The sequence below is a fragment of the Syngnathus floridae genome, chromosome 1 (genome assembly GCF_059516105.1).
Source record: "Syngnathus floridae isolate MCC-2025c chromosome 1, RoL_Sflo_1.0, whole genome shotgun sequence".
Classification (NCBI taxonomy): Eukaryota; Metazoa; Chordata; class Actinopteri; order Syngnathiformes; family Syngnathidae; genus Syngnathus; species Syngnathus floridae.
The window spans coordinates 27,018,280-27,033,462 of record NC_142413.1 but is presented as its reverse complement, the minus strand read 5'-3'; the positions used below and the strand labels follow the sequence as shown (position 1 = coordinate 27,033,462).

At 43.9% G+C, this 15,183-nt stretch overlaps 2 protein-coding genes and 1 long non-coding RNA gene across 11 annotated transcripts in view; 1 reads left to right on the top strand and 2 right to left on the bottom strand.

Moving 5' to 3' along the window:
- Positions 1 to 1,783, bottom strand: part of tctn1 (tectonic family member 1) — a 232,908-nt gene extending 231,125 nt beyond the window's left edge. For 2 of the 9 annotated variants that reach the window (XR_015861783.1, XR_015861782.1), the window contains exons 1-2: positions 1,338 to 1,783; positions 863 to 980 (exon numbers count right to left, since the gene is read on the bottom strand). Coding sequence is in view for 7 of the 9 variants with exons in the window: in XM_088392270.1 (XP_088248396.1) it covers positions 863 to 980; positions 1,338 to 1,644 (425 nt within the window). In the remaining 2 variants the exon portion in view is untranslated. The remainder of the gene's footprint in view (positions 1 to 862; positions 981 to 1,337) is intronic. The other 7 variants (XM_088392279.1, XM_088392300.1, XM_088392270.1 and 4 more) reach the window with 6 other exon arrangements.
- A 191-nt stretch (positions 1,784 to 1,974) lies between these two features.
- On the bottom strand, positions 1,975 to 6,873 carry LOC148404755 (uncharacterized). Its single transcript, XM_088391657.1, has 2 exons — positions 6,032 to 6,873; positions 1,975 to 5,969 (listed from the first exon to the last, which is right to left on the bottom strand). Exons 1-2 carry the CDS (start codon positions 6,406 to 6,408, stop codon positions 4,094 to 4,096), a joined length of 2,253 nt encoding a protein of 750 aa, XP_088247783.1. The 5' UTR covers positions 6,409 to 6,873; the 3' UTR covers positions 1,975 to 4,093.
- On the top strand, positions 5,465 to 7,530 carry LOC148404754 (uncharacterized). The gene is made up of 3 exons (XR_015861633.1): positions 5,465 to 6,449; positions 6,585 to 6,639; positions 6,837 to 7,530. It is a non-coding gene; the product is annotated as an uncharacterized LOC148404754 (long non-coding RNA).
- Positions 7,531 to 15,183: the final 7,653 nt, after the last annotated feature.

Sequence of the window (15,183 nt, the reverse complement as noted above, 5' to 3'; positions counted from 1 at the left end):
TTTTCCTGTGCGGCTTGGCGGCCCGGTACCAAGTGACCCACGGACCGGGAGTTTAAAGTCCGTGTGGCCCAGCGACAGCCCCGAAACCTGAAGGCTCTGGAGGAAATCTGTATGGAGGAGTGAGCCAAAATCTCTGCTGCAGTGTGTGCAAACCTGGTAAAGTACTACAGGAAACGTCTGATCTCTGTAATTTCAAATAATTGGTTTCTGCACCAAATATTAAGTTCTGTTTTTCTGACGTATCAAATACTTATTTCATGCAATAAAATGGAAATTAATTATTTAAAAATCATACAATGATTTTCAGAATTTTTGTTTTAGATTCCATCACTCACAGTTGAAGAGTACCTATGATAGAAATTACAGACTTCTACATGCTTTGCAAGTGGGAAAACCTGAAGAATCAGCAGTGTTATTCTCCCCACTGTAGGCAGCCCCAAGCCAAGCGCTACAACACCAAGACAGCACTTAGCTTCCAACACAACCACAATCCAGTCACCAGATTGACTGGCAGATGTGTACACATTTTGGACAAGGAGTGCTCCTCCTCTTGTATGCTTGAAGCAATGTGAACTCACTCCATCCGCATACCAACAAGTGAGCACGCACATGACAAACTGCCCGTCGTGATATGGTGTGGATTGGCCGATTACACACAAGACAGGCTGGGGTCGATTACAGGGACTGGAAAACCCACTTCCATCCTTGCTCAGTCTGTCCTTTTCTAAAAAAATTCTCATCCTCCGCCCGCGGTCCACAAAATGAGCGTTTGCCCAGGACCAACGTATGCATCGTCTCAGGGACGGATTGCCATGCATTCGGTCCCGCCAATACACCACCAAAAATGTGTGCCGACACTTACCTGAGGGTGAGCATTGTGCAGCCAGTGAATAAAGCCAGTTCCTGACTACATTCTTTGTCGCAGCAGCAGTTGATGTCACAGAGATCCTCGTGCTCATCACAGGAACACACATTGCCAACTAGAACATAGTAACATTGTATAAACATGCGCCACATGTGGAACTACGCCGAAATGAGTGCACTGTGTAAAAACAAAAAACGTCATTTGATTTGTACTGTGTACGGCAATGTGACATTGTTCACGCAACAATTAAGCCCATTACTATGAAAAAACGCAAATTTACATGGAGAAGAAATATACTTTTCACGCGCAAAAATATAAAACGCTGGTAATTTTGGAAGCAACAAAATCACAAATTGTACGCTTTCTTCGTCTATCCACTTTCCCCTTTTCTACGTGACGAAAATACTCACAGGTGTTTATTTGATATAAGCTTTAGACGAGTGTGTAATTCTAAATCAGAGGTCTTAGTTACCGTCAATCGTGGGAGTCAGTAGACCACCGGAGACAGCCTGGAGGACCTCAATATTAAATAGTTGTCGATTTGGTACTTCGGTAACTTTATAACTTGAGTTTGAAATGAAAGAGTCGAAGTCAGTGGTCTGAGGCAAAACAAATGCTGAACTATCCAGAGACTCGTCGTGTGACAAATTCCGGTTAGTAATTGCTGTCAAATTCACGTCGTAACCCGTGAAGTTCTCCTTTGAGGCTACCACTGCAGATAATAAACCTATGTACACGCAGCAGAAGGCAAACCAAATCGTAGCAACCGCGACCTCCATGCTTTGTTTAGTCGTCGTTAAGGACAATCTCCCCAAATACTTCCGTTGTTGTCGTCGTCCATTTCCGCCTGGTCTTTATCATAGACATATGTAAACACTAGATGTCCGGTGTGAGCTTCACGCCTACGTAAAGTGACAACTCATACGGCCGCCATCTTGGGACAGAGCTGCCGGTGTTGTGCTCGATTTAGTACCCCCGTGAGATTTTGTTCCACCTGCCGCGGGAGCACGCACGCCTTGTTTGGAAAGCGAAAAACCGATGCCGTACGGCGTCACCACTATGTTGTTTTCAATAAAAACATGAAGAACTCACGTTTGCGTCAGTCAATTTTAATTTTTAGAAAGCATTATTCTCATTTGATGTCTTTAAGTTCATCCGCGTTCTGCCGTTGAAGCGGGGTGCATTCAAAGACCAATCGTACAGACGGAACACTCATTCACGTCACCAAAAAGCAACGATATAATTACGTTAGCTCTTTGCATAAACCTCGATGCAAAGAAACTCCTCTTTTGGGGTACATGTTACAAGGAGTATATATTACAAAGGAGACTCTATACGTAATTGTGATCATCATTCATCCATCCATTTTATTACTCAGGTATTTTCAAAGCAAATTAATATTGTTGCATTTATTAATTTGCTTAAAAATGACAGCGTAATATAAATAAAAGCTGACACTATAGCAATGTCAAACGTGTTCATTTAGGAAAAAGCCACGCACGTTTTGTGATCAAATCTTTCATAACGAGAATGATTTGAGTGAATTGATTTGAATGAATAATTGAGAAGACATTTCAGTTCTGAAGGCTCCTTTTGTCCCAAGCAAAGTGACAGGTCGTGGGGAGGGGGGATGAAAAATGTAACAGGAACTCTATAAAAAATGTCAACCCGTGAGAATTTGTGCCCCCCTCCCATTTTGAGAACGGTGAGTGCTGCACTCCAACTGTGGTTTTTTTTTCCGTCTTCCTGGGGGTTTGTTCAGGTAGTGTGGCAAATTTGAACAGATTATTTTGAGAACGGTGAGTCTTGGACTGCAACTGGCTCTTTTTCTGTCTTCCTGGGGGTCTGTTCAGGTAGTGTGGCAAATTTGAACAGGTTCCCTCAATCCTAGGCCAAATTACAAGGGGGGACACATCCTCACGGCGGGCCCATGTGGATATGCCCCCCCCCCCCCCCTTATTTTGAGAACGGTTAGTGCTGGACTCCAACTGTTTTTTTTTCTGTCTTCCTGGGGGTCTGTTCAGGTGGTGTGGCAAATTTGAACAGATTCCCTCGATCCTAGGCCAAATTACAGGGGTGGAACACATTCTCACGGCGGCCCCGTGAGAATATATCTCCCCCCATTTAGAGAAAGGTGAGACCTGGACCTACTCTGACTTTTTTTCTGTCTTTCTGGGGGTCTGTTCAGGTGATGTGCCAAACTTGAACAGGTTGCCTCATTTCTAGCCCAAGTTACAGGGGGGGAACACATCCTCACGGGTGCCCCTTGAGAATATGTTCTCCCCCCTTCCCCCATTTAAAACGGTGTATATGTAAATAAACGATTTGTGCACTGATAACTTTACAATATTGGATACTAAATAAATAAATAAATAAATAAACAGATAATTTTGTTTTCCTTCTTTTGGTCAAACAATATTGTCTTGAATTCAAACTTGTCACCGAATTGCCACAACACTTCTATTAGAGACTGGTAAGTAATATGCACCCAAGAGATGTTATTGCCACCCAAAAAATGGTCCTGACTGTGCTATCAATGTTATATTCAAGATTCAAGAGTTTTTTATTCGCCATGTTTGAGCGTGCCAAACAAGGAATTTGACTTCGGAAAATCACAGCCTCTGTTCAACATTTAGGTGACTAACAACAACACTCAGGACATGTGAAGAACGAAAGATATTCTCAAACATCCCCTGATCTTAAACTCCCAAGAGGGCAAGGAAAAACTCAAAACTCCAGCTAGGGGAAATGAGAAACCTTGAGAAAAGACCACAGATGGGAGGGTCCCTCTTCTAGGATGACCAGGGTGCAATGGATGCAGAGAGGACACATAGTACAAACAGTGTAGACAAAAAAGGTGTGGAAAGCAGGATGTTATTGCACAGTAATGACTCTGAGACTCTAAGAGTGGTGTGAGTTCATCAGAGCGACAGCCTGGGGGAAGAAGCTGTCTCTGTGTCTGCTGGTTTTAGTGTACAGAGCTCTATAACAGCGTCCGGAGGGGAGTAGTTCAAACAGGCTGCAACCTGGGTGCGAAGGGTCTGTTGAGATGTTACTTGCACGTTTCCTGGTCCTGGACAGGTACAAGTCTTGGATAGATGGGAGGTTGTTTCCCATTATCTTTTCTGCAGTCCTTATTGTCCGTTGCAGTCTGTGCTTGTCTTGTTTGGAGGCCGATCCAAACCAGACAGTGATGGAGGTGCAGAGGACAGACTGGATGATGGCAGTTCAGAAGGTCTTCAGCAGCTCCTGCGGCAGGTTGAACTTCTTGAGCTGTCTCAGGAAGTACAGCCTCTGCTGGGCCTTCTTCCGGACAGAGTCTATGTGGCCGGTCCATTTCAGGTCCTGAGAGATTGTGGTTCCCAGGAACTTGAAGGTGTCTGATGAGAGAATAGTATTACTGCGGATAGTGAGGGGTGAAAGTGGTGAAGGGTCTCGCCTGAAGTCCACTGTCATCTCCACGGTCTTGAGCGGGTTCAGGTCCAGGTGGTTTTGGCTGCACCAGTGGACCAGCCGCTCCACCTCCTGTCTGTACGCAGTCTCATCACCGTTCTGGATCAGTCCGATGAGAGTGGTGTCGTCTGCATACTTCAGGAGCTTCACAGAAGAGTCACTTGTGGAGAAATCGTTGGTGTAGAGGGAGAAGAGCAGTGGGGAGAGGACGCACCCCTGAGGGGCTCCAGTGTTGGTGGTCAGGGTGTCAGATGTGATGCTCCCCAGCCTCACACGCTGTCTCCTGTTGGTCAGGAAGCTGGTGATCCACTGACAGGTGGAGGCAGGCACCGCGAGCTGGATGAGCTTCTGTTGGAGGATGTCAGGAGCGATGGTGTTGAACGCCGAGCTGAAGTCCACAAACAGGATCCTGGCGTACTTTCCTGGGGTGTCCAGGTGTTGCAGGATGTAGTGCAGTCCCATGTTGACCGCATCATCCACCGACCTGTTTGCCCGGTAGGCAAACTGGAGGGGGTCCAGCAGGGGGCCCGTGACATCCTTCAGGTGGTTCAGCACTAACCTCTCGAAAGATTTCATGACCACAGATGTCAGTGCAACAGGTCTATAGTCATTCAGACCCGTGATGGCGGGCTTCTTGGCCACTGGAACGATGGTGGAGCTCTTGAAGCACGCGGGCACCTCGCACAGCTCCAGGGAACGATTGAAGATCCGTGCAAAGGTGGGCGCCAGCTGCTCAGCACAGACTTTCAAGCAGGAAGGTGACACGCCGTCTGGGCCCGGTGCCTTCCTGATCTTTTGTCTCCGGAACATCTGGCGCACTTCCTCCTCGCGAATCTGGAGTGCGGGCGCGGCCTCTGCAAGAGAGAGAGTCGGTGACCACGGTGATGGAGGTGTGGACAGAGCAGTTGTGGGGGGAGGTGAGTATGTGGATTGTGCTGCAGGAAGTCCCGTTGTGTGGGAGGACCGATCAAACCTGCAGTAGAACCTGTTTAGCTGGTTAGCGAGCCTTGGGCTCTCCACAGGACGGGGGGTTCGTTTCTTGAAGCCCGTGATGCTCTGCAGGCCTTTCCACACTGTTGAGGGATCAGGATTGGCAGAGAGGTGTCTCTCCAGGCTCACCCCGTAACACCTCCTGGCTTTCCTGACCTCTCGGTTCAGTGTGTTTCTGGTCTGCTTGAACAGGTCCCGGTCGCAGCTCCTGTAGGCCTCCTCCTTGACTTTGCGCAGCCTCCTAAGGTTCGGTGTAAACCAAGGTTTGTCGTTGTTGTACGTGCAGAAGGTCTTAGTCTGCACACACAGATCCTCACAAAAACCGATGTATGATGTGACAGTGTCAGTGAGTTCATGCAAGTCTGAATCTGCAGCTTCGAAAACTCTCCAATCGGTGCAGTCAAAGCAGGCTTGGAGGTTCTGCCTTGACTCCACTGTCCACTTCCTGACAGTCCTCACCACAGGCTTAGAAGTTTTTAGTTTCTGTCTGTAGGCAGGGATCAGATGAACTAGACAGTGGTCCGAGAGTCCTAAAGCTGCACGAGCCACAGAGTTGTATGCATCCTTAATTACGGTGTAGCAGTGGTCCAGCGTCTGTGCCCCTCTGGTGGGACACGTTATGTGCTGTCTGTATCTGGGGAGTTCGTGTGCGAGGTTCGCCCTGTTAAGATCACCCAGAACAATGATTAGTGAATTTGGTAGAAGTTTCTACATGTCTGTCACCTGGTCAGCCAGCATCTGCGTGGCTTCACTCGCACGTGCGTGTGTGGGATGTAAACAGCCGCCATGACGATCGAGGAGAACTCCCGTGGTGAATAGAACGGCCGGCAGTTTATGAAAAGTGTTTCTAGGAGAGGGCTGCAAAACTCTTTCAACACCATGACATCGGTACACCAACGTTCATTAATGTAGAAACAGAGACCACCTCCCTTTGATTTTCCGGAAAGCTCCGCGCTGCGATCTGCACGCGTTAGCCGAAACCCAGCTAACTCCATGGCGTGGTGGGGGGTTCGTTCGCTAAGCCACGTTTCAACAAAACACAGCGCGGCGGATCTGCTGAAGTCCGTGTTCCTTGAAGTGAGGAGCAGCAGTTCGTTCATCTTGTTCGCCAGGGAGCGGACATTCGCCAGATGAATTGACGGTACGGCAGAACGGAACCGTCTCTGCCTCAGCTTTACGAGGGCTCCGGCTCGTTTTCCGCGTCGCCGCCGTCGCGCTAACTTGTATATATACAACTCAGTTAAGTTTTACACAGGGAAGTTTTCTGTTTTCACAGATCTAACTTGTGCTTTTTTTGTGGGGAAGCTACACATGACATAGACAACAGATGGGTAATTATGTCAGGTTTTGTTAACTAATGCATGTGATGATTAGGAAATATATTGAATTACACATTCACTGTAAATTATTGTCTGTTGTTCTATGGTTTCAACAGTGCACATTTTGATGTTTATAACTTCCTAACGTGTAATATTTTAAAATGTATGTGCTGCATTGTATAATCTTGCTTTTTTCTTTTTTTTACCAGATTCAGTGTGACGAGTGTTGCAGGTGGTTCCATCTTGTATGTGTCGGGGAGCCTCCAACCGTAGGCTCTTTTTTGTGTACATGTACAGAGATTAGATGTTAAATATTTGAAGCTTGCTTGAAGAACATTTTGCTTTTTTTTTATTTCTTAACAATGTTTAAAGTTATTATTTTTTATGTATGTTATATGGTTAAGAAACAAAGTTGTTTGATCAAAATAAGGACAACAAAATTGATAAAGTGCAGTAATAAAGCTATCACTGCACAAATCATTTATTTATTTTTTCTTCTCCGTTATTATTAAGTTCGAACTGCACAATGGATTCAATAATTTCTTCACTATGAGTACTCAGTCATACAACAGTTAAAAGGAACATTTGTAACCCTCTCCTAAAGTATGTATTGGTTTAGCTTTTCAAACATGTAAATCGAAGTGCACCTCCTCATTAATTAAACACATACACATACACACCGTTTTGAATGGGGGAACATTTCCTCACGGGGCCGCCGTGAGGATGTGTTCCTCCCATGTAATTTGGCCTAGGAATGAGGGAACCTGTTCAAATTTGCCACACTACCTGAACAGACCCCCAGGAAGACAGAAAGAGAGCCAGTTGGAGTCCAGGACTCATCGTTCTCAAAATGGGAGGGGGGGGACATTTCCTCACAGGGCCGTCGTGAGGATATGTTCCCCCCCCCCCTGTAATTTGGCCTAGGAATGAGGGAACCTGTTCAAATTTGCCACACTACCTGAACAGACCCCCAGAAAGACAGAAAAAAACAGTTGGAGTCCAGCAGTCACCGTTCTCAAAATAAGGGGGGGGGTACATATCCTCATTGGGCCACTGTGAGGATGTGTTCCACCTTGTAATTTGGCCTAGGAATGAGGAAACCTGTTCAGATTTGCCACACTACCTGAACAGACCCCCAGGAAGACAGAAAAAGAGCCAGTTGGAGTCCAGGACCCACCGTTCTCAAAGTAAGGGGGGGAACATATCCTCACGGGGCCGCCGTGAGGATGTGTTCCCCCCCTGTAATTTGCCCTAGGATCGAGGGAATCTGTTCAAATTTGCCACACTACCTGAACAGACCCCCAGGAAGACAGAAAAAAAAAAAAACAGTTGGAATGCAGCACTCACCGTTCTCAAAATGGGAGGGTGGCACACGTTCTCATGGGTTGACATTTTTTATAGAGTTCCTGTTACATTTTTCATCCCCCCTCCCCACCACCTGTCACTTTGCTTGGGACAAAAGGAGCCTTCAGAACTGAAATGTCTTCTCAAGTATTCATTCAAATCAATTCATTCAAATCATTCTCGTTATGAAAGATTTGATCACAAAACGCGCGTGGCTTTTTCTTAAATGAACACGTTTGACATTGCTATAGTGTCAGCTTTTAATTATATTGCGCTGTCTATTTAGAGCAAATTAATAAATGCAACAATATTAATTTGCTTTGAAAATACCTGAGTAATAAAATGGATGGATGAATGATGATCACAATAAAGTATAAAGTCTCCTTTGTAATATATACTCCTTGTAACATGTAATGGTACCCAAAAAGAGGAGTTTCTTTGCATCGAGGTTTATGCAAAGAGCTCACGTAATTATATCGTTGCTTTTTGGTGAAGCGATTGAGTGTTCCGTCTGTACGACTGGTCTTTGAATGCACCCCGCTTCAACGGCAGAACGCGGATGAACTTAAAAACATCAAATAAGAATAATCCTTTCTAAAATGTTAAATTGATTGACGCAAACGTGAGTTCTTCATGTTTTTATTGAAAACAACATAGTGCTGACGCCGTACGGCATCGGTTTTTCGCTTTCCAAACAAGGCGTGCGCGCTCCCGTGGCAGGGGGAACAAAACCTCACGGGGGAACCAAATCGAGCACAACACCTGTTCGTTAATGGAGTACAGCCCGCACTAGGTTCTCGACCACAATCCGTTCCAGAAGGCGGTTCGAGAAGTGATTTGTTCGAATTCTGAATCATTTTTCCCATAACAAATAATGGGAAAAAATGTAATCCGTTCCAAGACAAAACGCCTTTTTTAAGCTTTTTTTTTTTCCAGATCGTCAAAGAGATGTCTCGCTTTGCCATAAATGCAGTCCTCGCTAACACTATCCCCCGCTAACTGTTACTCGTTTTTGAAAATTAGCAACAGTTTCTCCACTTCTTCTAATACCCGTGACCTTTGTTTGCTAAGCACAGTCGATCCTTTAGAAACATCACTTGCTTTAAGAGCGTCTTTGTATTTTAGAATAGTGCTTATCGTTGGTTTTGCCATGCAAAACTCCATAGCTAACTCGGGCACACGCACACTAGATGAATATTTTGCTATTAATTCTTTCTTAAACTCAACAGTTTTGTGCACTACTTTACTCTTTTCACCATCAGCAGCTTTACTGCTCCCACTTGCTTCCTTTAATACAATCCTCAAAGTAATGAAAATACAATAACAACGAACGGAGTCAGTCGTGATCCGGGCCACGCGGTCGGGTTTTCTCGGGTCCTCTCAGCTCATCTCGCGAGGTTCGACCTACAAATTTTTTTTCGACATTGGAAACAAAACATTTCTAATTTTTCTTTTGAACTCTGATTTGTTCGAGAACTGGGATGTTCGAAAACCGAGGTTCTGCTCTACTTTGAAATAACTGCATATTGCTCAACTCTGCCAAATATTTACCCCATTTTCAAATGGCTTGGTGTAACCGGTAAACATGAGAGATGTTATTATCATGAATTATTAAATATCTCTAAATAATTCTCTCTCTCTCTCTCTCTCTCTCTCTCTCTCTCTCTCTCTCTCTCTCTCTATTTATATTGTGGCAGGAGCACACGTCTTTTATTAGAGTGCCAACAAGTGAATAAAAACACAAAGAAAATATTGACAGAAAATACTGCACCTAAATCTATGCTATGGCTATGTAAACATTAGCCTGTTCTTTCAATAGAAAAAAAAAGTATGACTCTACCTTATGCCGTTCTTTAGCTATCACCATTTGAGAATAGCTTGGTTTCACTCAAATCAGCAAACAGAGAAAATGAGAAAATTAGGTTTTTGTGCAAGACGTATTTTCTGCACAACTGTGACTTTGCCACTAATATTTTTGGTTTAGTGATATCTCAAACATCTCAACAGCCCTTCTTTTCTATAAAACATGAAAAAAAATACAGGGAGTGCTCTCGAGTTACGTTGTTTCGTGTTTACGACACGTCTCATATATTTAAAGCCTTTTTTTTTTGCTTTAAATGTGGCTTCCCTGATCTGCAACTTCTGCTTGGTAATGTCTCACTAACAGTGTGACAATATGAGTGAAAAGGGAGCAACAGCAATGTCTAAATATTCTATATCAATTTTATATTAATTTATACAAAAATAGTTGCTCCATCAGAGCACAGACACGGCGCACACAGCTTGGGAACTTTTCCATTAAACATAAGGCAGAGCTCATTAACGTCATGACACATTGATACAAAACATTCAGTAGATAACAAGACATTCCTATGAGGATAGGTTTTTCCTTCTTTTCCTCTTCCTCTTCTTCCCTTCCGTATTCCTGCTTGCGGAGAGTATAAAACCTTCTGATCTGGAGTCTGACGGGGTTGTTCTCATCTGCTGAAGTGCACTTGTACTGACTGCCGTGAAGCAACCCAAGATCTTGCAAATAAAGAAGCAACTATGACTCCACATCTTTGTTTTCTTTGCTCAACGACAGACATCTTGAACAAAACGCAACAATTGGTGACCCCGACGTTTTGTCCAGTTGAGCGGTTTTAAGACTGGGGAGAGGGGGGAGCTTCTTCTGCGGTCTGGAGGCCCGGGGCCCCACCTTTAGAAGGTACGAAGGCTTTTTCCTTCATAAACTGTAGCCTCCGCAACGTAGAGGAATTGTTTTTCCCGACCCCAAATTTGATACTTTAATGCACAGGTGTCAAACTCAAGGCCCAGGGGCCTGATACGGCCCGCCACATCATTTTATGTGGCCCGCGTAGACAAATTGTGCATCAAATTCGTGTCATTATTAGAACTGCAAATTGTTTTCACTTTTAATAATTTCTTTTTTTTAAATATTTGACCAGTCTTTACTCGTTTGATTTGAAAACGAGTTATTTGTCAGTTTGTTTTGTAGCTTTTACTGTATATAATATGAGGTGCTCATACATTTATTTGGGTTTACAGTCATAATGGCCCTCCGAACGAAGCTTTGACTACAATGTAGCCCGTGAAAAAAATGAGTTTGACACCCCTGCTTTAATGATTATGTGGAGGTGGTTGTTTCTTTATTCTTTCTTTAGAGACGGCAGGCCAAACGCGATTTAAGTGAACTTGATTGATCTGCATCGAGGGAGTACACAATTCTTTGTGTGTGATATCTAGTTATCATATTAAGTAAAAAACAATTTGTTGGGAGCAAATTTTTGGTTATCCTTTTTTGCAATCTTACATTTTAATGAAATGTTTTCTCATGCATATCGTTGGACACCTGTAGCTGATAAACCAATGACAATTTGCATACGTGGATTAAGGACCCCTCAAAATGTATACAAGATGGAACTGCATGCTGTCTGCATTGCATTGGAAGACAGTAAATACAATTCTAATAAAACTTTCAAGACTATGATCCAACTTGTGTAGTGTTTACATTAAATTTTACTAAGATAGTTGAACCGTGTCATATTTCCTCTTGTATTTCGCAAACTGTAGTCAGCCATACTGACGTTACCGAGCTTGCTTGCAATTAACCTAGATGGCTAACATTAACGTGATATTAACGTTAGTACGTGTAACGTTACTAGGTGGCGTATTTATTTATTTATTTATTTTATTTATTTATTTATTTAGGTATTTACAGTGGGAAAGATTGAAGATGGAGTGCTGCATGCATGTGTGCGATCCATGTAAAGAGCCCACTAAAATAATTCCATTTTCAGAGACAAGTTGGGTCAAATTTATTAATTGTACATTGCAGTGGGGTAATTTAGATGTCCAGAGAGTGCAATAGCACAATTTGCTGTTAAAACATTCAATTTAACAGTTAACAGCCCGATTCCAGATGTGCTAGCTAATGCAGGTTACCACAGAGAATGCTACGTGCAATTTGCAAACACACAGAACATAGAGGCTGCCTGCAAGAGGAAGGACAAAATGACAAAGACCGCAAAAGATTCGTACCAAATGCACTTTACTTTAAACATATGACACATGATTACTGTGTTGTATTTTACTGGACTGGCCGTGAAATTTGCCCTGTTTTTTCTCTTCAGGAGAAAGCTATCAATATGGGTGTGAGGGACGTGTATTAATCCTGTAACATGGACACAGCATCTTAATCCTGTAACATGGGCACAGCATGTATCAGTCAAGGTCAGATCTAGCCTGGAATAGACAGGAATCAACAGAATGTTGATTTTGTGATGTGTAACTACAGTGCAGGGGTGTCCAGCTCAATCTTTGATCTTGCAAGATTACGATAGACCCCTCAGGCTAGGTTAGATTAGATTAGGCCTAGAAAATATCTGTAGTGTTGTCCAAGGTTGAGCATCTGGAGAAACAGAAAACCAACCAATACATTTTGGAGCATTGCTACTACAATACATAAAGTTAGTCATCAATGAAGACTTCTTTGAGATTGACTGGATGTCACTTCCTCCAGCCCCAGTCGAAATCCTGGAACTTGTGTACTGCTCCTGCAAAAAAACACAATGTATGAAGGGGAGATGCACGTGCAAATCAAACGTTCTACCTTGTACAGACGTGTGTGTGTGTTTGGACTGTCTGAACTAATTACAAATGGTAATGTTGTTATTGTGTTATCAATATAAACGTTCTCTACCACTATGATCCTCTCTTTGGTCTTGTTTAATAGTATTGCACTACCCACAACATTTGAGTGTAACACCCAACAAGAATGTGAAACAACTATTATTAGCATTGGGTTAGGGTTGTTTGACTAACGTTTGTTAGATTACTATCTGAGAAAGACGGTAAGGCAAAACCAGGAGTTACTGTAGCTACTCTCTGTAACGTAAGTTAGCCATGTGTAATCTCTGAAGCCAAAATTGACTGCATATAAACTGCTGATGACTCCTAACATCCTATCACATTTTAGGGCTTTTCACACTGCACGTTCTTAGCCCCGGGGCTATCTTTAGCCATTTTCAATATGAATTTATATTAAATAAGAACTTACCAAGTGCGAACAAAGTCCATTGTTGTCAATAGAGCGGAGGCAATATTTACTTCCTAGTTCCTGAGTTGGAGGAATGCCATTGGGAGACATCAAGTCACGTGATGTTGTTACGTTTTGATTGGTTCTGCAGCAAGGACCCCTTTGCAGCAGTGCCTGTTGCGTTTCGCAATCAAACATTGATTTTCATAAAACGATGACCAAAAAACAGCTCCCAACAATCAGAAATGTGTTAATATAAAATCTATGTAGGTCATATTAAAATGTCACATCCTCCCTACAACCAGATCACTTGGTACCGGTGTGTAAAGTTCACTGTGAGATCCTACACAGGAGGGGTGCTGTGTGTGTTCCAAATCCCCCCTTCCTCCGCGGAAGTTCGCCTGGACGCCAAAATGATGGATATTAGTGAAGCAAAATGTATGGCCTCTATGGGAGGAGTTGGATGCCAACACCGTGCTGTCACAGTCAGTAATGCTACCCCTACCGCACAGAAAGAAACCTGTGGTTGAACTCTTTTGATTAATCTCAATGTGACTGTGAAGGACGAAAGATGCCACAAGTGGCCTAAACAAAAAGGCTACCTGGAATGAACTACACGTGTTACATCCAAGGAAATGAAACCCACAAATGCACTGAGGACGACTGCCCTCCAGGAGGAAACTGGATGGGAGCCTTGAACATCACCACTGAGTGCCAGGATAGGAGTGCTATTTCAAGAGGTGAGGGCTTTCCGACCAACATGGCTGGTGACTTTATGGTCACAAGGGTTATCCGATGCTGCCCGCCAAATGGACAGGAGTGTGTGCACCAGTGTGGGTAACAGACAACACCTGAAGACACAGCATCATCAGATGACAACGGCACACAACTCTTCTGGATGTCGACGCAGGGCTGTTACGACCTTTGAACCACGTGATCCCGTCTGGGGTAAGAATGTCCCGGACAGGCATAAAGTATGGTCCGTCGGAGACAAAGTCGTTCACGTGCTTTTTCCTTGGATCGGAGTTGGAAAACAATCACTCTTCATCGAGACACTGAACTATCGTTTTCAATCCTTTGTGAATCTCTCGCTGATGGACGAAACAGAGAGATCCAGGCTATTGGACTAATGGTCTTGCAGAACAGGATGGTTCTAGAAGTGAGTAAAGCCATCTCACATCCCCTGTGTTTCCAACGAAATCATGTTGATGGAAGAAAAGTGGGAAACGCAAGACACTGTATCACCACTGTGAGGCCACAACCGTTCAACAAGACCTCGTTGAATGCCACAGTAGCCCTCAGACATATCCTAGTGGGAGGCTGAAATCCCCACTCATCGAACGAGGATGGTGGCTCTGTGGACGCCGAGGCTACACAGTCCTTCCAGGACAATGGGATGGCACATGTGCCTCCGTATATGTGTCAGATCACACTGTGTTCCTCAGTCTGACACATTTCCAGGAACATCATCAGCGAATGACCCGTGCAGCTGTTGCTCCCACCTTCAGTCCCCGCGACACTGTCTGGGGCTCAGACGTACCAGATGGATACACAGGACAAAAGGTGGCACTCAGACTTTTCCCATGGGAGAAGATGACACCCACATCGAGTATGCTCTACAAGCCCAACCTCCGTAGAGCTATGTTCCAGGAAGGAACTCCGGACAAAGATGTCCATCCCTTTTGGTGGCTGTTTGACGGCAATTGCAAGCAACTTCTCTTGAAAGTTACAGTTCTTTTAATTGCCATGCTACTATTTCTCTGTACTTTTGCATCGTGCATTGTACTTTGTATTCGTCACATGGTGACTAAAATGTTGACATCAGCATTTGCTGTCTTGAATATGATGTTGGTCCGCCGTGACCAAGATGACCGTGACCAACTTGCGTAATTTGATGCCGACCCTGTTTTGATGTTGAACATGGCCAAAGCCGGAGGAAGAGCTGTAGTTCTGATAAACTCTAGAATATGAACTTTCATACTTCATGATGTTGCTGTACTATGTTGTGTATGCATATACTCATGTATATATACAAGTAATGGCTGATGTTTTGTTTTCCAATGGAATCTAATGTTAAACGGGGGAATGTTGGGAAATATGTTATACATTATCATTAGATTCTATATTTCTAATGGAAGATCTTTGCTGCATGTGGCAGTTTGACCTTGTGCCCA

What these genes read in the sequence shown, in the direction of transcription:
- LOC148404755 (XM_088391657.1), bottom strand. Translation starts at nt 6,408, where the DNA reads ATGAACGAACTGCTGCTCCTCACTTCAAGGAACACGGACTTCAGCAGA. An exon ending in CGCAGATGCTGGCTGACCAG is followed by an intron (nt 5,970 to 6,031) that starts GTGACAGACATG and finishes TGATCTTAACAG; the next exon opens with GGCGAACCTCGCACACGAAC.